Here is a 23,981-nt window from a genome sequence, read left to right on the forward strand (position 1 = left end):
TTTCGTATAGTGCCCTCCTTCAATATGTATTTAAATTTAGTTAGAACATATATAGAATATAATTTAAAATAAACCAATATGTAAATATTGATTAGATTGTGACTCTTATATTGTGGTAAGATACGTAATAATCATACACTAAGATGCTCTATGCGGTCGAATATAGGAGTATTATGAAACCTATACGTTCCCTTAACATGGAAATTCTTATTTTACTTATTTGTTTCCTTACCATGGAAATTCTTATTTTAATTTCAATACATTCCAAAACATCCCATTACCATATGATATTTTTTCTATAGGATTTCGTGTCAATTTGTTTCCTTTAAACTTTTATTTTACAAATTAAGAATTCCAATACGTATTTTACTTATTTTTATGGCATAATTTCGTTTAAATATATTCCTATTACCATAAATTATACAAACCTTCAATTATAAGTACCCCATATAATGAATTGTGAAACATATTCAGTAAAATTAATACTTTTAGTTTACAAAACCTAGGCAAAATGATGAAAATTCAGGGCATAGTGTCAGTCATTTTTGTTTTGCAGTTGATATTGACTGCTAATTCTCTAAGAGTTTTCAATATAGAGAATTATGGAGCAACGCCAAGCCAAGACATTAGCAAGGTAATTGTTATAGTCTGATTTTGTAATTGTTTATTACTCCCTCCGTCCCATGTTAGAGTCACTCTTTGACCGGACACGGATTTTAAGAAATGTAAGGAAAAGTTGGTTGAAAAAGTTAGTGAAATATTTTTTATATTGATTTTATAATAAAATCTGTGATGATACAGGTGTTGAAGGAAGTGTGGATGAAAGCAACTGGGTCAACAACGCCAAGTCAAATTTTGATCCCACGAGGGGATTGGAGTTTGAGCCAGGCTATGTTGTCGGGGCCTAACAAGGCCCCGATTAACCTGGAGGTCCAGGGCCACCTCAAAGCGTACTCCGACCCGGCCAAAATCCCTGATAAGAAGAAAGGATGGATCTTCATCGGTGGCGTGGACCACCTGACGATCTCGGGGGGCGGCATCCTCGACGGACAGGGAAGCGAAGCGTGGAAACACAATGACTGCAAGACAAACGCAACCTGTGAGAAGCCCCCCGTCAACATGTACTTGAAAACCATCGCCAATTCCATCATCCAAGATGTCACCACCAAGGACAGCAAGTTCTTCCACGTCAAATGCGACTCGAGCCGCAACGTCACCTTCCAGCGCTTCACGGTGTCCGCCCCGCGCGACAGCCCCAACACGGACGGCATCCACATCGCCCGATCCGCCAACATCAAGGTGATCGACTCCGTCATCAGGACAGGCGACGACTGCATCTCGATGGGGGACGACCTCAGAGACGTGCTCGTCAGGAACATGGCGTGCGGGCCCGGGCACGGCATCAGCATCGGGAGCCTGGGGAAGTACGAGGACGAGAGGGACGTGAGGGGGATACGGGTGGAGGGGTGCAGCTTCCACAACACCACCAACGGGGTCAGGGTCAAGACGTTCCGGTCTTCTCCGGCCAATACCACGGTCTCGGATGTCCACTTCATCGACCTCACCATGGTCAATGCGGCCAACCCCGTCATATTTGATCAGAATTACTGCCCAAACAAACACTGCCCCTCGGGTTTACCTGGTTTCGTAAAGATCAGCGACGTTGAGATCAACAACGTCAGAGGCACCAGCTCCACGCCGAATGTGATCACGTTCGACTGCAGCCATGCCTGCCAAGGGATCAATATCGGAACCATCGACCTGACCTACAAGGGCAAAAAGGGTTCGTCGGCTACTACATTTTGCAAAAACATCAGGCCCAAATTCATCAACTCCACCACGCAGAATCCACCCGTCTGCCCTTCCAATTCAGCCTTTTTTTTTCAAAGCCAAGTTTTTTACCAATTTATAGAGAATTATATGTAGCACTTCATTCGACATACTTTTGTTCTTCTGTTTTTGCGCATGTCAAATTAATTTGGAATTTTCTTTATTGCTTTTTGCATATATTCTTCTAATTTATCTATGGATTTGACATGAAATACCAATACTCCATTCTCCTAATTGATTGTTTTCTTAATTTAAAAGAAGGTTCTGATAAACAAACGAGCACACCAAATTTAGGTTTCTGCTTAAGGAAAGTTAACCAATAATAACAAAATTAACCACACATGTTGCATCTATATAAAGCACAGTACATCTTGAGAGTTTTTCATAAGCCAATTTCTTCTCTTCGAATAAACAAAATAATATATCATGGCCTCTCTTTGTTTTTTGAGTTTAATGATCATAGCTATTATTAGCTTTGGTGAAGCAGTTGATTTCTTTAGCATCATAGAGACGGGGGGAAGTGATAGGAGCCCAACACCACAGTCCAATGAAGACAATGCAGATAGTCCAGAAGTCACCATAACAAACCCAGCACATCAGCCCAACTAAGTACAAGGATTTCGTATCCAAGTGATACTAGTTTAAGTTGTTATTTGTTAAGATTTGTTTCCTATTTTTCGCTCAGTTGTTTAGATTAGATAGAGTCAAATCTTCTCGGGTTTTCTTCTTGATTCTTTCCCGAGTCGTAAGTCCGAATCAAGCAGGGGGAATTCTATAAATTATAGAATTCCCATAGATTGAGTCATCGAGAAACAAGGAATAAAATACTTCTTCTTCTCGAAACCCTTGGCTACTTTACTTCCTTCATTTAGGTTGTTTATCTATTCGTTCTTCCATATTTGCTCTAATTGATCGGATTGGGAACTTGGTTCCTATTAGGAAGCAAGAGATTGAATGAACTAACTATGCAAGAAATTGCATCATCAATCTCTTACTTCAGTGAGAAGGGAGAACTAAGTAGGATGATTGATGCAGACAACAAACTGGGGTTATCCACACTGAAATGTTGCCAAGAGCTTCTCCCCCTGGCGATGGACAACCTCAACAGATCCCTTACCTCAGACGACGAGGGAGGAGCGTTGTCCTCAACATGCGCTGCAGGCACCACTCTGCAGACGTGCGTGGACGGGTTCGCGGACCAACCCCGGGTGATGTTCGAAGCCGTGCACAAAAAACTGGAGTACATCATTGATCTCAACAGAGTCGCCATCAAAATGATGGCCAGTACTATTACAAGTGATGATGATGTTTTGAATCCTGAAGACGAATATCCGGGTTGGGTGTCTGATGGTGACAGGGACAGGTTTCTTCTGCAGGCGGATTCCAGGATGATCCGTGCCGACGTTGTGGTGGCCAAAGATGGATCCGGGAAGTATAGGATGGTAGCGGAAGCTGTCAAGGACGCGCCACGATATAGCAAGACGAGGTTTGTGATTTATGTGAAGAGTGGGGTTTATGTAGAAAAGGTGAAGATTGATTCAGATAGATGGAATGTGATGATGTTTGGGGATGGGATTGACAAAACCATAATCTCCTACAATTTGAGCCATGGTGCTGGATCTCAGACTTATGACACCGCCACATTTAGTAAGTATTCCCTCTGTCTCATTAAATATGCAACATTTGCTTTTCGGCACAAGATTTTAGGTAGTATTATTTTGTGAGTTAATGAAGAGAGAGTAAAGATTTTTTGTAGTGTTATTTTGTGAGTTAATGAAGAGAGAGTAAAGTAAGACGAAAAAAATGTAAGAGAGTATTATTTCCATTTTTAGAAACGTTTCATTTCTAATGGGACAGAGGGCGTATGTAGTTGTAATTCTTTTTCTTCAATTAATTAATTAGATGTGAATTTCTTTTTTAACCCTAACCCTAATTTGATCCAAACCCTAACCCTAATTTGACCGAAACCCTAACCCTAACCCTAATTTGAATAATTTGTGATCAGCTGTGCAAGGACAGGGATTCATAGCCAGAGACATGACATTCACCAACACGGCCGGAGCAATGAAGCAACAAGCGGTGGCCCTCGTCTCGGACTCAGAGCGGTCTGTGTTCTACCGGTGCAGCTTCAACGGCTACCAAGACACCCTGTACGCGCACGTGAACCGTCAGTTCTACCGTGAGTGCCAAATATCGGGCACGATCGACTTCATCTTCGGGGACGCGGCCATGGTGGTACAAAGGAGCAGCATCTTGGTGAGAAAGCCACTCCGGGGCCAACAGAACGCGATCACTCCCCAGGGCAAGATAGACAGGCTATGTCGCACGGGGATCGTGGTGCAAAGCAGCACCATCCGAGCATCGCAAGACCTCAGAGGTGTCAGCAACTTCCTCGGGCGGCCGTGGAAGCCATATGCAACCGTCGTCTTCATGCAGAATAATATGTCTCGATTGATCGATCTGAAGGGATGGTTTCCCTGGAAAGCGGCTGAATCTACGCGGAACGACACGGTTTTCCTAGCAGAGTATTCAAACACAGGGCCGGGTGCGCGGACGGGGGGTCGGGTGGACTGGAAAGGAGTCAGGAAGAATCTTAGCTATGCCGAGGCGACCGGGTTCACGGTCGCCTCTTTTATACTACAAAGGAACAATTGGCTGCTGCCAACACAAGTCCCCTATGATTTGGCTCTTTAATTTGATTCACTTCACTTCTCTATTTATGCATAATTATCGAATAAATAAATTCTCATTTTTATTATTTGTATTTTTCATTCAATTTTACTATTACAATTTGTCGTTCCTTAGTACTCCCTCCGTCCCGCTTTAGCAGTCCCATTGACTTTTCTGTCCTCTTTTTGTAAAAAATGATAAAAAATAGTTAAAGTGGAGAAATGGTAAATTAAGTGAGAGAATAATATAGAGAAGAGTCTTATATACATTATTGTCTCTCTTACTTTACCATTTCTCCACTTTAACTATTTTTTATCATTTTTACAAAAAGAGGGCAGAAAAGTCAATGGGACTGCCAAAGCGGGACGGAGGGAGTAATATATATGCCTTATTTTGAGAGTCTTGTCCAAGTCATCACAGATCTTTTTTTTCCTTTTTCCCGTCTCTGGTAGCATATTTTCCTCAATTATCTTCTTCTATTCAATTATTCACTCTAGGTTTTACACCAAACCTTCATTCTTTTGTGTCTCAATAAGTTTTTTAGACGTAAGACTAATACTTTTCCATAATTTAGTTAATGGCAATATGAGACATTTAAAAACAACATTTATAACAATGATTATAATTTTAAAAACTTGTGTTATTTTTGGGTATTTTAGCTAAAAAAATTTGATTATTTAAATAAGTACTCTATAAACAAATTTGGAATGTCGGCCTAACAAGTTAGACTTGTAGCTCTACTATAAAACCCAAGCCCATAAGTTTGCCTATGTGGCCCAAAGCCCACTTTTGTTATCTATAAAATTCTTAGGTAGATAATAATAAATCTTATTTTCGCATTTTTTTTTTCCACTTCAAACGTCCTAGAATTTAGAATTTTGATCATGAGCTTGGTAAACAAATAATGTATTTTTATTGTCATATACTATTATTGATTTATTCATTTCAATTTTACTTTTTGGCTATTACTCCCTCCATCCCATATTAGGAGTGTCATTTAATTATGACACGAATTTTAAGAAATTGGTAGAGTGTGTAATAAATGAAGTGAGATGATGGAGTGTGTAATAAATGAAGTGAGTTGGTTGAAGGTGAGTCCCTTTTTGACTTTTTGGTTTTTTATTTTTGTTTGGTTTATTTTAATGTAGATAATGACATTTTGATATAATTTTGATGAACAATGGGTAAAATTGTATAACCAAATATGAAAAATTCTAAATGTGACTCTTAAATCGGGACAGACTTTTATAGCAAAATGTTTTATTTAAACTGGGACGGAGGGAGTATAAGATACTAGTAATGCAGTAATTAAAAAGTTATGATTTTATAATTTTTATTTTATTTTATATTCAGTTTTAAAGTTATGAAATTGACTAAAATGTTAGTCATCCTAATATACTTATACACGTACCCGCCGTCACATTCAAATTAATGCACGCAAGCCCTGGGAATTTTCTCACAAGACGATTACGAAATAAAAGGGAAATTTGTGAGTTTTAAATGACAATTTGACCTTTTCTTGTAAGCTTGACTTTATAGTAGTACCAATAAAATTTAATTGATTATAATAAAACTTATTTTATACAGTTACTCGAAGATTAAGTCACTCCAATCGACTTTGTGGGGCCACCTTCATTTATTAATCATATAAAGTTACCATTAAATAGTAAAAAAATAGTTTACTATATAGTCAAATATTGACTATTAACAGCATATATTTTGCCTGAGCAGCTGAGCTGTCCATTTCCTTTCTTCATATTCTCTATGTTTCATTTTCTGCAACGAATGAGAGATTTAATATATATAGAACAGAAAAACGGATATCTGAAAGTCGTGATAAACACTTTCAGATCAAATCAATTTCGGTGGTTCTACCAAAGTTATTTGATCGGATAAAATTCAGAGTATGCAGAAAATTCATATGTATATTCAAGATTCAGAACCAGAAGAATTGATCAGATTATGAAGAAGACGAACAGGTGCAGCTGCTGACGAAACAGTGCATCCGTTGGGAAAAATTAACCGAAAATAACTAATTTTCAAAGGTTTTCGAAATTGCAAATTAGTCCTTCGATTTTCAGATATTACATTTTTGGATGAATTTCTGAAACAGCAACTTCGTTGCCCCGCTAGGGCTGCCGCCCCTTGGACCCCGCTACCCGGGGGCGCTGCCCCGTTCATCTGTTTAGGGGCTTCACCCCTAACATCATAATGAATTCAAATAAGCGTGCACTCCGCAGCTCCATACTTAAATGATGTATCATTATAACAATAACCGATAATCAAGTTAATCCAATTACACTAAAATATCCAACACACATCAACTCCAACAATGATAACTTCTTGAGGAATTGCTTCTGGTATAAAAGATCAAACATGCATCGAATTGAATGAATTCATATAAGAATTGGTCAAAGTCACTTGAGTTATGGCGGTTGCAAATTCCACATTTGAACTACCTATTTGTCTATATTATCGTAGACTTTTTTTTTGTTTTACAATCATCTTAGATTTAGTAATACGCGTTTTAATGTGATTACTTACTAAACTGTTCCTAGGTCTGTCAATTGTTAAATGTTTGGAAATTTACTTGCTGAATACAATCTGTATATAACCGTAGCTTCGGCTTTCTTTCCTTCTACTCTTTTTTTTTTCAATAGCTTTCTTTGTTTGCATATGCTGTTACAAATGCAGGTTCCACACTTCTTTTGGTTGCATATGCTTCTGTTTTTGTGCTTTTGCGTTGGCCACTCGACTGGTTTCAATGCAACGGCTGCAAAGGCTAATGTAGGAGTGGTTCTTGATCTTGACACTCCTCTTGGAAAGATATGCAAGACTTGCATCTCTATGGCGATCGAAGATTTCTACTCCAACCGCAATTACAACACCATGATCGAGCCTCATTTCAGAGACTCGAGGAGTGATGTTGTTACTGCAGCTTCTGCAGGTATACTTACTCTCCGTTAGATCCTTTTACTGTCTAGTAGAATATTGTAGATAATGTTCACTTGCATAAAGCATAGTTGGGAAAGCTTCTAAATTCTGGTTTGGATTCGATTTGCAGCTATAGATTTGTTGAAGAAGGCTCAGGTGATGGCGATACTCGGGCCACCAAAATCCGTTCAAGCAGACTTCGTGATAGATATTGGTGACAAAGTGAAGGTTCCAATAATATCTCCAGCAACAAGCCCATCTCTATCGCCTAAACAGTCACCGTACTTCACAAGATCAGCATGGTGTGCCTCTTCGCAGGTCAAAGCAATCGTAGCAATTGTGAAGAAATTCGGTTGGAGGGAGGTTGTTATTGTGTACGAGGATAGCAGTTGCGGAAGAGGATTATTACCCTATTTGACTGTGGATCTGCTAAAGGGAAATGCTTTGGTGTCGCATCAAAGTGGTATTCCATCTGATGCCACTGAGGATCAAATCCGTGTGGAACTCTTGAAGTTGATGAAGATGCAGACAAGGGTGTTTGTGGTTCATATGCTTCAAGGCCTTGCATCCCTTTTCTTCAAGGCGGCGAAGGAAGCAAGGATGATGGACAAGGGGTATGCTTGGTTGATTTCTGACGTGCTGACCAGTCTCTTGGTTTCTATGGATTCGAAGACTATGGAGGCTATGCAAGGTGTACTAGGTGTGAAGGCTTATGTTCCAGAATCAAATGATCTTGTGAACTTCGAGAAGAGATGGAGCAAGAGGTTTCATGAGGAGAATAGGGACTTGTACGGAGCAAAACTCAATGTTTTTGGTTTGTGGGCTTATGACATGACAACAGCTTTGGCAGAGGCAATCGAACGAGTTGGTGTGACATCCCCGCAGTTCATCAGATCAGCCCGCCAAGGAAATATGACAGATTTGGAAGGAATAGGAGTTTCATTGGCTGGACCATCACTAGTTGGTTTGATCAAAAACCACACGTCCAAAGGGCTGAGTGGCGATTTCAGCATAAGTAACGGGCAACTGCAGCCGTCTGCATTTGATATAGTTAATGTGAATCGCGGAAAAGAAATCACAGTTGGATTCTGGACCAGAAAATGTGGAATTTCGAAGGAACTTAAGCCAGATGATGATTGCTCAATAGAAAAGGAAAATCTTGATCCTATTGTATGGCCAGGCAAAGAGACTAAAGTGCCAAAAGGTTGGGAAATTCCTATAAGTGGGAAGAGTTTAAGAGTTGGAGTTCCGGCAAATGATGGTTTCGATGAATTTGTCAAAGTTGAAACAAATAACGAAACAGGTGTTGTTGAAGCAACTGGCTTTTGCATTGATGTTTTTAATGAGGTACGGAATAAAATGCAATATCAAGCCTCAGTCGAATATGTTCCATTCGACACAGAAGGGGAAGGTTATGATGAACTTGTTCACAAATTAGAGGAAAAGGTAAAAGTAGAAGCATTTGATGTATTTGTTGTTACTTCATTCTCTAGTTACTTGAAGATTAAACTTACTAAAAGTTCTTCCGCAACAACAACAGGGTTTTGATGCAGTGGTGGGAGATGTAACGGTCACAGCCAGAAGATCCGAGCAAGTAGATTTCACATTTCCTTACTCAGAATCTGGAGTTGCCGTTGTTGTCCCAGTCAAGCCCAACGAGAGGAAGGATGCTTGGATATTTATGAAACCTCTGAAAACTAGGCTCTGGCTAACAGTTGGGGCGTTCTTTGTCTTCACTGGGTTTGTCGTTTGGGTCCTTGAGCATCGCGTGAACAAAGCATTCCAGGGTCCACCTAGGGAGCAAGTTGGGATGGCGTTCTGGTTCTCATTCTCAACGCTTGTTTTTGCGCAAAGTAAGTCAATAATTCTTCATACTTTCTAGTCCTTAAAAAGATTCATTTTTTCTTCTGTCTGCTTAATGAAATTCGCCTTATTAATTTGTGATCCTTACCCCTTTGTTGAGGGGCCTGATTAGGGATATAGCAATCAGAATTAAGGTGAAGTCATTGTTGATGTTGTGACCCCTTATACCTGGTGCATATTTTGGTCGTCTTGGGTTTTCCCGTGTTAAATCTTGGTGCCGTTTTATCTTCATTTATTGTTTCTTTTGCATGCGCCATTTATAACAATTAACAGCCTTGTTATGACAGGGGAGAAACTGAGGAGCAACTTGACAAGATTCGTGGTGATTGTGTGGATGTTCGTTGTGCTTGTTTTGACGTCAAGTTACACTGCAAACTTGGCGTCCATGCTAACAGTAGATCAACTGCAACCTAAAATCAACGATATTGATGACTTGATAAAGAATGGAGAGTATGTTGGCTACCAAACGGGCTCATTCGTTCATGAATTCTTGACAAACAACCGCATTCTTGAATCCTCTAGCCTAAAAAACTATAGCACTTTGGAACAATTCCATGAAGCACTCTCCAAGGGGAGCAAAAACGGAGGAGTAGGTGCGATTATTGATGAACTCCCCTACATTCGCCTGCTCCTCTCCAAGTACTGCGACAAGTATATCATGATTGGTCCACCATATCCGACATCTGGCCTTGGATTCGTAAGTCTCTTTTCTTTCATAAGTTTTCTTGAGATTGTTGAACTAGTAAGTGGTAAGTAGTAGTATATTTTTGAATAACTGCAGGCATTTCCAAAGGGTTCACCGCTAGTTTTTGATGTTTCACGCGAGATCTTGAGAATGAAGGAGGACAAGGAATTGATGGTGAGGATGGCAAAGAAATGGCTTGGAGATGCAAAAGTTTGCCCCAACATGGATGGAGCTCTGAAGGCCTCACAAGGCCTCGATCTTGACAGTTTTAAGGGGCTATTCCTCATTGCCGGGGTGTCATCAATACTAGCTCTAGCTGTATACCTGTCCTATTTCTTGTACGAAAATCAGTGTGTATTAGAATCTACCGCTTCAAGGAAGGAAATGCTTCTCTGGCTTGTTAGGATTTTTTCGAAGGAGAAAGTTGTGTCGTCATCATCAATGGACACACAGAGTCCTGATGGTGCAGTCGGAGTTTCAACAGCAGCAAATCCAGCCATGAGCGATCCATGTGATCAAGATCAAGAAGGGACGGTGTCACAAGATGAAGATGAAGTAGAAATCACTGTTATCCCATTACCACAGGAGGCTAATTCATGACCATATATAGTTTCTAGTTTAATTGTTGACACTGCAGCTTCTGCAATAAGAATATATATAAGATTGTGTTCTTTTGTATAAAGCTTAGATTCAAGCCTTTGAGAAAACTCTGAAACTTTGCTGTAGTTGCAATATAACCGTCTGATTGATCAACACAGACGATCATGATCATCAACAGATGCAAACAGTATTAGAAATGAGCCACTCACCCCTTAAAAGGCCTCATAAGGGGGAGAGTTATCCACACTTATATAGATTAGATTGGATCATCACCAAGTCGATGTGGGACAGGATTTAGAGTATTTAACAAACAGCATTCTAAAATCTGCTTTGGAAAAAAGCATATGTGACAGCTCTGACCAGTTCTTGAATTTATGATTTTTGGAAGGTTATGTTTAGATCCAAGGCATATTATCCGGTGCATATTTTGGTTGTCTTCGTGTGCTCTTGGTGTCATTTATCATATTAACTCTTTTGCATGTGCCATTTATAACAATTAACAGCCTTGTTATGACAGGGGAGAAACTGAGGAGGGACTTGACAAGATTCGTGGTGATCGTGTGGGTGTTCGTGTGGTGTCATTTTATCTTCATATTAATTCTCTCGATTTAAATTATTTTTTCGCAAAAAATATATCAAATTAAAGAATATTTTAAATGGATTCCAACGAGATGTCAATTGTATATGTTCCGACGACATTCGGATGATGAAATTTGACATTTTTTATTTTAGTTTTCGTAAATGTTGATAACTAAATTTTTATCAACAAATATATCAAAAAATCTCAATAAATATGTGTTGATATTTTTTTGTACTAGTGTTGATATTCTTATGTCCTATTATTGATATTTGTAAATACACTATGTTGATACAAAAAAACATTCACAAAAGTATATGATAACATAATAACAATATTGGCCTTTTGTTGATATTTTATTACTATTTATTGAGATTCGTAAGATTTAATCTCATTCACTCATTTTAAAATCTAAGAATGGAAATTTGATCTTAATTTTAAATAAAAGTGCTATAAGCATTGGAACACGAAGCATATCATTTTTTCTTTATATATTGACTGGTCCAGTTAGCAGCCCATTTACACCCAAAATAGGCCATTTGAGGGACAACGTTTACCGACAAGTTTATAACTTTTCGCAGGATAATTATGTCCACATTTCATTTTTATTTTCAATTCTATCTATCCACTAAAATTAATTTTCTATTTGTTTATGATAAATTTTTATATAAGTTCTTTATTCTACAAATAATATTTTAATTATTATTTTTATTCTTTTTTATTTTATTAATTTGGTACTATTAAATCTCGTATCATCCAATACTAACAAAATTATACACCTTCTTCCCAAAAAATATGGACATTTGAAATGACACGAGAATTAATGCACATTCGGTAAAGTAAGAGAGAGATAGAAAGAAAAAAAGTAATTATAGTATTATTAGTAGAGAATGGAATGTATCTTATTAGAGAGAAAAAGTTACCAAAAATAAAATAAGATATTTTCATGGGATATCTCAAAATTAAAATATCATTATTTTTATAAAAGGAAGGAGTATGATTAAGAACATATTATCATATTAAAGAGTGAGTAAAAATTTAGTGGTCAATTCTCACAAAGGTGTCAATCCTATTTGGTATGCCCTACTAATAGAGATTTGACAAGTGGAAAATACATATAGTCATGTTTCTAACTAGATATATAAACAATGGAAACATTAAATTATATGGAAAGTTTCTTCAAATTACATGTATAATAAATACACTATATATGAAAGAGAAATTCTTTATTCTATTTATTTAAATAATTAATCACCATCACAATTATTGTCAAGTCAATTTATATATGTAAATATACAAAAATGATAACTTTATATTAGAACATTATTTATTTTATTTTATTATGAAATCATGGTTATATTTCATGTATTAACTATTATCAGTTAACTTTGATAAGATTAAATTTTTTAATTGGGGATCACTGTTACTTTTATTATACTAGTAGATTTAGTTTTTTATAATTTTAAATTTAAATGTTATTTATGGAAGTTAATTGATAATAGTTAATACATGAAATATAACCATGATTTCATAATAAAATAAAACAAATAATGTTCTAATATAAAGTTACCATTTTTGTATATTTACGTATAAATTGACTTGGCAATAATTGTGATGATGATTAATTATTTAAATAAATAGAATAATGAATATCTCTTTCATATGTAGTGGAGTATTTATTATACATGGAATTTGAAGAAACTTTCCATATAATATAATGTTTCCATTGTTTATATATCTAGTTGGTAACATGACTATATATATTTTCCAATTGTCAAATCTCTATTAATAGAGTATATTAAATAGGATTGACACCTCGACGAAGATTAACCACTAAATTTTTAGTCATTAAAGAGTAGTGATAGCATTCTTCATTAGCAAAAACAATGAACTTTTCAAAATGAAAATGAAATGAAAAGGAACACATGACCAATGATTTTTAAGTCAAGCAAAATCAGCCCCTCACTTGTCCACATGAAGTAACAATATTTAATGTTTTTAAGTAGAATTTCCATCAACTTCTTTGGCAAACAAATGTAGATATTTTAATACTACTCCTACTATATAGGACAAGTAACATTAACTGAATGGAATCAGATTCTTATTCTAGAATAATTAGACAAATGTTAGTAATATATTCGTCAATTTGTTTGACAATCCTATTACCTATATATATGGAAACAATTCTACATAGAAAGTTAATATTGACCAAGTAATACTCGATTTATAGACTCCAAAATATTTGGGAATGTTAGTACTTATTCTTATTTCCAGAATAACTCCTATATTGGGTAATTACATAAAAAATATATCTAAGATGTCCGTAATTATTGTATATTTTTTTATTTCCCCTAACAAATATATTTCTAAGGGGGTGTTCAGTTTGCAAGATTATATCCCGAGATTAAATATGTAGTGTGTTTGGTTCATGAGACAATTCAATCATAGATAGATAATCATGAAATAATTAGTCATAGCTAACCCCTTATAACTAAAATAATCTCACAACTTTATCCTAAATTGTATCTTAGTGTACTATTTTATCTAGGAAACCGAACACTACTTTAGTATATTTTATGGTATAAATGGGAGAATGATCTTGTATTTTAAAAAATTAAAATTGTGACAGAAATTACCTTTGCGCAATATAAGCCTAATAACGAACCATTTTAGGTACTTGAGTAAATTATGAAATGCCAACTAATTGATAGTGAAGCACTCTATTAAAATAATAGTACATCAAAGTAGAAGCTTAGCATTTAGCAACTTACTTGCTAATTCATCTTATTGACCTGTACATGACAAACATCAAGAAATTTACATATTACAAAGAATTATGCATACTTGACTTCCCTAGTCATGAAATTGGATTCATTCAAACATAAGAAAATAACAATAATTCAACAAACTTTCATTGTCCAACTATACAATATACATTGACATCCTATCTAGTCATAAATTTGATTCCTTCAAATTAAATTTGCATAGCGTCTATCTTTCATTGTCCAACTATACAATATACATTGACATCCTATCTAGTCATAAATTTGCTTCCTTCAAATTAAATTTGCATAGCGTCTATCACTTCACAGTCTTGAATTTGGATTCTTTTGAAAATTTGAAAATGGTCTAGAATATACTCAAATTTGTATACAAATATCCTAGAAATTTACATGATAGAGTTGCTATTTATATCTTTCAATACTTGAAATTCACATACCAAATGTCACACCATTCCTCTTCCAAAGAGTTATATACTACTACTATACTAAAATTCATAGCAATGCATTCTCCTATTATGCAAAATTTGAAACTATGGTTTTTGTATTTTCTTATCTTTCAAAGTTTTTATTTTACCCAGTCGAGTGGTTTTAACTCGCCTGTAGTAAAAGTTGATGTCGGGGTCATTCTTGATCTCAACACTACTATCGGAAAAATACTAAAATCTTGCATTACAATGGCCATTGGAGATTTCTACTCCAACAGAAGCTACAACACAATGATAGAGCCTCATTTTAGAGATTCAAAAACTGATGTTGTTGCTGCAACATCTGCAGGTAAGTCCAAATAATCATGTCCTTTTTATTATAGAAGTTGCAATATGTTAAATAGTTACCTTTGACCGAACTTATTATAGTCAATAACGCATATATAAGTTGGATTTTTTATACTAATTTCTTTCAAATGATGTGGATTGCAATATTTTAATTACTCCTAGAAAGTTGGTTGCAATATTTTAATTACTTAAGTACAAATTTAATTGCTTTAGTTATTGCAAGTATATATATATATATATATATATATATATATATATATATATATATATATGCTATATTTGCTTGTTCCATATTAGTGGATATACCATGTCAGAACCTTGGACTACTTCCAGTGACAAGGTCACCCATAAAAAAACAAAATAGCAACAAAATAGCAACATCTCGGAATTTAGAACCCTAATTTTAGAACCCTAGAATTAAATGTTGATGACGTGGAATCGAGAATGCATTTATTTCACGAGGTGATATGATTGATTTGAGTCTAGGGTTTGTGTGGAAAGTTTGAAAAGTCAAACTTATTGATTTAATGATGTGGCATGTGATTTATTAATTTGTGAATTTATGTGGTAAATTAATTATCTAATGGTGAGTGAGAATATTAGAGAAAATTTCCATAAATACTTGTCACCCTAATTCTTGTTGATATTTTCGAACCCCCTTGTTTTGTAAAGAGGGAATTCTATTTTTTCGGATTTAATTTAATTCTTGGGATATTTTCCAATTAAATCCAAGTCCCAATTATTCCTTATTCTTCTTGAGAAAAAAAATCGAGCCCCTTGTTACCTTAGTGATTTTCGAAAATCACTTAATTATGGGAAGGAAAGAATTATTTTACTATAGTTAATCCTTTGTTTGATTTCTTTCCATACCTAGAATTTAATTATTCTACCCAATCTTTCCATACTTCAAGAGATCTTGCCTTACCTTGTTCTAATTAATATTTGGCAAATTCATGCCTTATTTAGGGCCTATAGTACACGCCTATTGCTAGTGCAAGGGGGGAGAACTTTTATTTTTATTTTACTCCATGATATTTTATTCTACTTGGAAAATATACCAAAAACAAAACCATGAATAATCCCCTAGCCATATTTTCAAAAATTTGAGAATATTACCATACTCTATTTTTGTTAATTCTTCTTCCCTACTTCACAATATTATTTTATTCTATTTATTTATAAGGCAAAAGATCTTACCAAATATTCTATTCTTATTACCTAAAGATCTCATTGGACTCTATAAATAAGAACCAAAAACCCCAGCCCTAGCCCCATATTTTCGAAAACTCCCTCCCCTACACTCTCTCAATTTTCTTCCACTTTACTCCATAAATCCTTCATCTTTTGAGAAGAAATCGAAGTTTAATCCGAGGATATTGAAGAACCAAGACTCTACTTTGTTTCTACCGATTGATTTTCTCTAAAAAGGTATTTTTGTTTAAGAGCCATGTTTGTTCTTCTTCTACCTCTTCTTTTCTTTTTCTTCCAACCGATTTAATCGGTATTCTTGAGCCTTCATGCATATTAATTGAGTGAAAAAGGGATAGGAAGGGATATGGGAACATGTGTGTGTGTGTGTGCCGAGAGTGTGTGAGGTGTGTGTGCCGTGTGTGTGTTATGCGTGTGGGTGTGTGTGTTAAAGTGTGTGTTGTGTAGTGTGTGCTTGATGGCTAAATACTTTTGTATGACATATGATGATAGATCTAGGGTTGAGATGCTAAGGAATATATGTATGTATGATAAGCGTGACTTGAAATTAGTAATTCATGATGAATGTGACTTGAAATTAATAAGTTATGAAGATTAAGATGAATCGATGGGAAAGAGGGAAGTAACGAGACATGCATAAGTTAAGAGTTATAATTGAACCTAATTTGTGAATATGTGCCTATGTGAATTTAAAGGTGAAACCTCGGTTGCGAAGCCAGATAACGGAAAAGGGAAACTACTTGAAATCTAATCAGTCGAGGTGGGCTTTACTCTAAAAAACTCTCTTTTATTTTGTCAAAAATAATTATCGGAGCTATAAGGGTAGTTTAACTGTTATGCCATGCCTATGTTTGTTTTATTGTGAGATTGTGTGCCTGATGCCTACTTTGTGAGTTCGCTCCATTGGGCTATAGGGCTATGGATATGATATACGAATTCGGGTCTGAGTATGGGCCGCAAACCCTACCAGGCTGTGTACACGAGGGGATCGGGAGCCGTCCTAGCTAGTTGGCCGGTCTCGTGGGCGAAAAGCGTGGCCACGCTTTCGTCGCACCATGGAAAGATTGTGATATGTGATTGTGGAATTTGATGAGAAAATGGGGAGTTGTTTTGACTGGCCAGTCTATGGAAAATATTTTGTGATACTCGTGATATTCTTTATAACTGCTTAAAACTCGAGTTCACTTGGTAAGGGTGGCATAACTTTTTGAATAAAATGTTTTGGCAACGAGCTCACTGAGTATTTCAAAATACTCAGCCCTGCATGTGTTTTTCCTATGTGCAGGTTGAATGATGACGAGCGGTGGCGGGTGTTGAGCAGCTTAATTAATGAATATGGATATGTTGAACTCTAAGTGTAGTTGTGTCACCATACATAGCTATGCTTTTCTCTTGGTCGTTTTCCGCTAAGTTTTGATACTCTGATATTGATTCGGTTGATTGGCACTCTTCTTCGTTTTCGAGGCCTTATACTCTTCTCATGGCTTTATTCTTGAAACCTATGTCGTACTCTTAAGTTTTGATCGTTGATTTATGAAACTTCCTTTTGATTACCTAATTAAGTTTCTAGGTTAAGTTGTTGCATTGAATACTCTGATATTTCTTCCAAGTCTTTTGGTCGGTCCTCTTTGAATGAAACCCTAGCCTATGTATTGATTTCTTGGAGTCGGTTTTGGGTCAGCCGCCGCTTTTATTGTACCCTAAGAGGGCGGGCTGTTACAATGAAAGTCCCTATAATCTCACCAGCAACAAGCCCATCTCTCTCCCCTCAAGAATCGCCATACTTCATCAGATCATCATGGTCCGCTTCTTCCCAAGCCAAAGCAGTTGCTGCAATCGTCAAGAATTTCGGTTGGAGAGAGGTCGTGTTAGTCCACGAAGACACTGTTCATAAGATCGGATTATTACCATTCTTCACTCAGTATTTGTCGGAAGGCGGCAGCTTTGTCTCAAACATGACTGCAATCTCTCCTTCTGCTGACAAGGATGACATTCTTGAAAAATTGAAAGAGCTGAGGGAGATGCAGACGCGGGTTTTCGTCGTCCACATGTCGCAGTCCCTCGCGTCGCGTTTCTTCAAAAATGCGAGGGGAGCTGGGATGATGGAGGAGGGGTATGTCTGGATTGTGTCCGGTTTGATCACCGGGTTGTTGGATTGGGAGAGTGTCGAGGCGATGCAAGGCGTGGTTGGGGTGAGGGCGTATTTTTTGAGGTCTAGTGAGGTTAGGGGGTTCGAGACGAGATGGAGGAGGACGTTTTACGAGGAGAATCTGGAGTTTGAAATACCGAAACTGAATGTTTATGGTTTGTGGGCTTATGACAACATGGTTGCTTTAGCGGAAGTAGTAGAAGGTGTCGACGTGACATATCCACTTTTTGAAAGAGGGGTATTATTGGGAAATGAGACAGATTTGGAAGAAATTGGGATTTCCAATAATGGGCCTAAGCTAGCTCCTTTGATGAGGGACTATAGGTCAAAAGGGCTGAGTGGCGATTTCATGATTGAAAATGGTGAGCTACAGCCGTCATTGTTTGAGATTGTGAATGTGATAAGCAATGGAGCGAATCCTGTTGGATTCTGGAGGGAGGATCATGGGATCTTGAAGAGACTGGGAGGAGACGATGATGGTGGTGATCCTGGGAGGAGGCTTGGAGCCGTGGTGTGGCCAGGGAAAACGGGCGAGGTGCCTCGAGGATGGGATGTGAATGGGTTGGGAAAGAAGTTGAAAGTGGGGGTTCCTTTAAAGGGTAGAACTAGTGGGCTTATTAGTGTTGAAGTAGATGAAAAGACAAAAAAGGTTACACCAAGTGGCTTTTGCATTGATGTTTTCGAAGAAGTCATGAGATCGATGCCCTACGTTGAATACAAGTATGTTGCCTTCGACGACAGAAATAGCACCGGATTTGACTACTATGGCCTTATCGAACAAGTATTCCTCAAGGTAAATTTGGGAGTTTATAGACCAAATGAGCTCATTCATATAAGATACTACCTTTTTGGGATAAGTTTTCCTATGTGTTTTGTGAATTATTGCAATTTATGTTTTCTAACCAAAATTATTGTTGCAATGGACAGAACTTTGATGTAGTGGTAGCAGGCATAACCATGTCAGCAAACAGATCAAAATATGTTGATTTCACCATTCCTTACTTAGATTCCGGAGCTTCTGCGGTTGTCCCAATCATGGACGACAAGAATGCTTGGATTTTCATGAAACCTCTCACGACGGGCCTCTGGTTGACCATTGGGGCATATTTCATCTTCACTGGCTTTGTGTCGTTTGGGCTCTCGAGCATCGTTTAAACGACGAGTTCCGAGGTCCTCCCCTACAACAAGTCGGGATGATTTTCTGGTTCTCTTTCTCGACGCTCGTTTTTGCACATAGTAAGTCCTCCTTTTCACTGCCTTCGTTGTCTAACTAAATGTTTATATTTTTCAGTAAAGATGAAGTATCTTTTTTCCTATTTATACTAACTACTTTCCAATATATTATTTTATCCCAATAAAGTGGGTCCCAATTTTTAATTGTAATAGTCCAATTATTTTTATAGTGATTATAAATATTTTTTTAATTGGACGGAGGGAGTATATGACCTAATTAATTATAATTGAAACAATTTTTTATGTCAGAGGAGAAAGTGAAGAGCAATTTGTCGAGATTCATGGTGATTGTGTGGCTGTTCGCGGTGCTCGTTCTGACATCGAGCTACACTGCGAGCCTGACATCGATGCTGACGGTGCAGCAGCTCGATCCGGCCGACATCCACGATCTAACTAGGAAAGGGGAATACATTGGCTATAAAGAAGGGCCTTTCATTAGATCAGTTTTGGAAGGTATTAAATCAGACAAGTCCAAGTTCAAAAACTACACCTCGTTCGAAGATTACAATGAAGGCCTCACATTGGGTTGGAAAGGAGGAGTTGGTGCAATTGTTGATAATCTGCCTTCTAATAGGCTATTTCTCAAGAAATATTGCCATAATTACACCATGATCGGCCCAACCTATCGGAAATCGGGGATTGGATTTGTAAGTCGCTTTTTTTGTAGTTTCGTTTTAAACGTAGGCCCGTCTTGCTATGCTGGCATAACGGGCTTGCTAGTAATTACTGATTAGAGGTTTCAAAATTGACATGGTGTCAATTTTGATTGTACTCTTGAAAAGGGTTGAAAGAACTTTGGGCTAATCAGAGTATTGAGGTATGGGCTTATCCTGGCCCAAAAAATTCCTTTTTAACCCAATAGTCTTGGGCCGGCCTGAAAATTTTCAACCTACTAATTGCACTTATTCTCATAGTGTCAAAATCATTAACCTAAATATATATTTTGAATTAATAGTGTTTATTTTGGCTGAGTATTTTTAGGTTTAGTAGGAGTATTTCTTTGTGTTAAGGTATAGGCTTGGCAGTTGGCCCAATCCTTAAATTTCCCTTAAGCCTAATGGTTTTGACAATCCACTACTTCAAGTCCTTATTTTTTGGGCTCAAAGTGTTATATGGGATCATATTGTATTTTTTTCTAAATTATTTGGCCCATTATTTAATATTGTTTCCTTTTATTTATCAAACTTATGTATTTTTTCATAAAATAATTAGTACTTGTTTTCTATATAAAAAATTATTATCTTTCAATATTTTTTTTCTTCTATAAATATCCCACTATATAAGTCCCGCGATAGATTTAAATTTTCTTTTCTTTTTTTCTTTTTAGACAAAATGACGTGATGAATCAACTTTTCGTCACCTAATTTTATATATTGAAACATTTTTTTAGAATATGCTGAAAGTTTGATATTATCAAACTAAAAATAAAAGTTGGAGATATTTTTGAAGAGAAAACGAAAGTTTTGGATATTTTCTAAAACGATATGTTACACGATACAATATTAACCTTATTAGAGCATCCACTATAGGGGCGGCGCGCCGGCCGCCCCCTTCCCGGCGCCGCCGCGGCGGCCTATAGTGGGGGAAGCGTCCGCCCCGGGGGCGGACGAATTTGTTGGGGCGGAAGGGGGAGCGCCGGCTAGCCGGCGAGGACGAGCCTCATGAGAGAGAAACGCGGCGGCCGCCGCGCCTATCTATTGCACGGCGAAACCGCCGCGGCGGTCGCCGGTTTTCATTTTTTTTTTTTTTTTTTTTTTTTTTATTTCGAATTTATAAATGTTTTTTATAAATATTCCTCCATTTTCATCTTCTCTCCACCCACTTCTTCACTCTCTACCCAAATTTTCTATCTCTAAAAACTTTTCAATTTATGGATGATTTGTGGAATCAAGCATGGGATTCTTTGATTCAAGAGGTGCAGAGGGAGGCCGACGAGGAGGCGGCGGCGGCGGCGGCGGCGGCGATCCCTCGTGAGATTCGTCATCGTCGGACAATCCCACGAGACCATGTCGGAGCGGCTTATGGCCGACTACTTTAGTGATCAGCCTCGTTACCCGGCTGAGATTTTTCGTCGTCGTTTCAGAATGTCGCGACCGCTATTCACCCATATAGCGACGACATTGGCGGACCGGTTCGAGTGCTTCACGCTCCGGAGGGATTGCACTGGCCGGATCGGTCTGTCTACTTTGCAGAAATGCACCTCTGCAATTAGGCAGCTTGCCTATGCCGGACCGGCTGATATGTTCGACGAATACCTACAGATGGGTGAGACGACTAGTCTAACTGTGCTCCGGCAATTTTGTAAGGGCATTCGGCAAGTCTTTGGTCCGGAGTTCCTACGAAAGCCAACCCCTGATGAGTGCCAGAGACTGCTAGATATGCACGGTGCGGTGCACAGTTTCCCCGGGATGATGGGCAGCATTGATTGCATGCATTGGGAGTGGAAAAACTGCCCGGTGGCGTGGAAAGGCCAGTTCACTACCGGTTTCAAGCAGAAACATCCGTCGATGATCCTCGAAGCCGTTGCTGACTACCGTTTGCGGATCTGGCATGCATATTTCGGTGTTGCAGGTTCGAACAACGACATCAACGTTCTGCAGTCGTCGCCTATCTTCAATGATGAGTGCTGGGGAGAGGGTCCAGAGATCAGTTTTGTAGCAAACGGCACGCAGTATCATAGGGGATACTATTTGGCAGATGGAATATACCCTCGTTGGCCCGTATTCGTCAAGACACTTCGGCAACCGGCTGGCGCGAAGAGACAATATTTTGCGCGCAAACAAGAGGCCGCTAGGAAAGATGTGGAGCGAGCTTTTGGTGTGCTCCAAGCGCGATGGGCCATTCTACGCTGCCCGGCACGAGTGTGGCACGAAGATGATGTCGCAGATATCATGGTAGCGTGTATCATATTGCACAATATGATAATAGAAGATGAAGGATTTGCTGCAGAACGTTGGGCGCCGGAAGATGGTGCAAGTACAAGTCACGGTGTTGCCTCCGCGCCGATACAGACGGGTGTACCACGTAGTGATGAATATCTGATCCAACGTTTCGCTGATATACGCCGGAGCACAGCACATGACCAACTGCAGGTCGATTTGATTGAAGAGATTTGGGCACGTAGGGGAGGCGGCGTAGCATGAACATGTGTGATTTCCGTAGATCAAATTTTCGTTGTAATTTTCCGCTCACTTTAATGCGACGAAAATTTAGTTTTCAATTTAAATTTTATTGCACTAGCCGTTTTTCTCGAATTATTTTTAGTCCGATAATTTGTAGATTGAATTAAAAAATACAACAAGAAAAATAAAGTGAAAGTTGTCCACCAAAAAGTGTCCACTATTGCTGCGGACACTTTTTTTTGGGGCTGTGGACAAATAAAATGGGGCTATGGACAAAAAAAAAAAGTTGTCCACCAAAACTTGTCCACCTATAGTGGATGCTCTTATTTCTCCGTACTAAAGCGGACCACGACAACAATTTTGCAGGCATTTCAAAAGGATTCGCCACTAGCCTCAGATGTCTCAAGAGAAATCTTGGAAGTGAAAGAGAATGGGAAGATGCATGAAATTTCTGACAAGTGGTTCGGACAAGTGAACTGCGGCTGCCGGAATGGAACTACCGTCGCGGGAAAACGCCTCGATCTCGATCATTTCAAGGGCCTCTTTCTCATTTCCGGGCTTTCTTCACTATCGGCCCTGATCATATCTTTGTTCATCTTCATCTACAAGAATCGGAGTGTTCTAACAGCTCGTGGCCCGATCAAGCAGAAGCTGTCCGATCTTGCGGGAGCTTTTGATCGAGAGAGAGAGGACAAATCCTCGAAGGACTCAAGAACTAGCTTTGAAGAAAGGGTTGTTGAAGAAGGAAAGATCTCTCAAGATGTTTGTTAAGGATAAGGATCCCCAACAATCGAAATCGCGTCGAACGTCGCGGGAGCTTTGCCCGTCGATCACTCCGGCGTCGAAATCTAGGGTTTGTGCGTTGAGCACAAGAGAAAGTAAAGCTGCGTGTAAAAATATTTTATTTCTTGAGAGTGAGGAAATAAAATACACACGTATTTATATCTAAGGACCCTAGGGTTGATTCGACCTACGATCCGGGAAAGAATCAACTAAGAAAACCCGGAAAGGAGCTTAACGTTCACTCAACGAATAATTAATTAAAAATACTCTAATTAAGGCAATTACAATAAAATAAAAGACTCAAATAAATAAAGCTGCCTCCCTAACGAGGCACAAAATCTGCATAGCGCGACGGCCACTTTGATTGCCGCTGCGAAGTCCTCTTGCGCCTCGGCGGCACTGCCGGCGTCTGGTCCTCCGGCACGTTTGTATCCACGTCCATCTCTTCTCCCTGCTGCTGATCTGCCTCCTTTAGCCTCGCTGAGGGGTGACCCGTAACAACTCCCCCCCTCTTAGAACTCTCCTTGCCCTCAAGGAGGAATGGAAAACGCATCTTCACCATTTCAGCGGGCTCCCATGTTGGAGACTCCCCCGAATCATCAGACCACTCCAACTGCATCTCCTCCACCGCTGACCCATTCTGCCACACCGTGCGACGGTCCAAAATTTTAACAGGACGCACCACAGGTTTACCCCGCGAAAACAGCGCTGGAAGCTCTGTTTTACCCCACGCCGTGTTCTCCACAAACGGTTTTAAAAGACACACGTGG

The 23,981-nt window shown here is 38.4% G+C and overlaps 3 protein-coding genes and 2 pseudogenes across 3 annotated transcripts; all 5 read left to right on the forward strand.

The window, feature by feature from the left end:
- Positions 1-511: 511 nt before the first annotated feature.
- LOC148924107 (exopolygalacturonase pseudogene) lies at positions 512-1,926 on the forward strand (annotated as a pseudogene).
- Positions 1,927-2,795: 869 nt separating this feature from the next.
- Positions 2,796-3,700, forward strand: LOC148924108 (pectinesterase 2.2-like). The gene is made up of 2 exons (XM_089061685.1): positions 2,796-3,481; positions 3,688-3,700. The coding sequence occupies exons 1-2, from the start codon at positions 2,796-2,798 to the stop codon at positions 3,698-3,700; spliced, it is 699 nt and encodes a 232-aa protein (XP_088917811.1).
- A 167-nt stretch (positions 3,701-3,867) lies between these two features.
- Positions 3,868-4,524, forward strand: LOC148924109 (putative pectinesterase/pectinesterase inhibitor 46 pseudogene; annotated as a pseudogene).
- Positions 4,525-6,905: 2,381 nt separating this feature from the next.
- LOC148924110 (glutamate receptor 2.7-like) lies at positions 6,906-10,664 on the forward strand. Its single transcript, XM_089061834.1, has 5 exons — positions 6,906-7,447; positions 7,565-8,880; positions 8,975-9,287; positions 9,585-9,994; positions 10,079-10,664. The coding sequence occupies exons 1-5, from the start codon at positions 7,075-7,077 to the stop codon at positions 10,580-10,582; spliced, it is 2,916 nt and encodes a 971-aa protein (XP_088917960.1). The 5' UTR covers positions 6,906-7,074; the 3' UTR covers positions 10,583-10,664.
- A 3,612-nt stretch (positions 10,665-14,276) lies between these two features.
- LOC125185484 (glutamate receptor 2.7-like) lies at positions 14,277-23,377 on the forward strand. Its single transcript, XM_089061835.1, has 5 exons — positions 14,277-14,716; positions 17,210-18,866; positions 19,001-19,309; positions 19,556-19,953; positions 21,199-23,377. The coding sequence occupies exons 2-3, from the start codon at positions 17,646-17,648 to the stop codon at positions 19,226-19,228; spliced, it is 1,449 nt and encodes a 482-aa protein (XP_088917961.1). The 5' UTR covers positions 14,277-14,716; positions 17,210-17,645; the 3' UTR covers positions 19,229-19,309; positions 19,556-19,953; positions 21,199-23,377.
- Positions 23,378-23,981: the final 604 nt, after the last annotated feature.

The sequence above is a fragment of the Salvia hispanica genome, chromosome 6, assembly GCF_029641045.1.
Source record: "Salvia hispanica isolate PSC_SH4W2 chromosome 6, Shi_PSC_v1, whole genome shotgun sequence".
Classification (NCBI taxonomy): Eukaryota; Viridiplantae; Streptophyta; class Magnoliopsida; order Lamiales; family Lamiaceae; genus Salvia; species Salvia hispanica.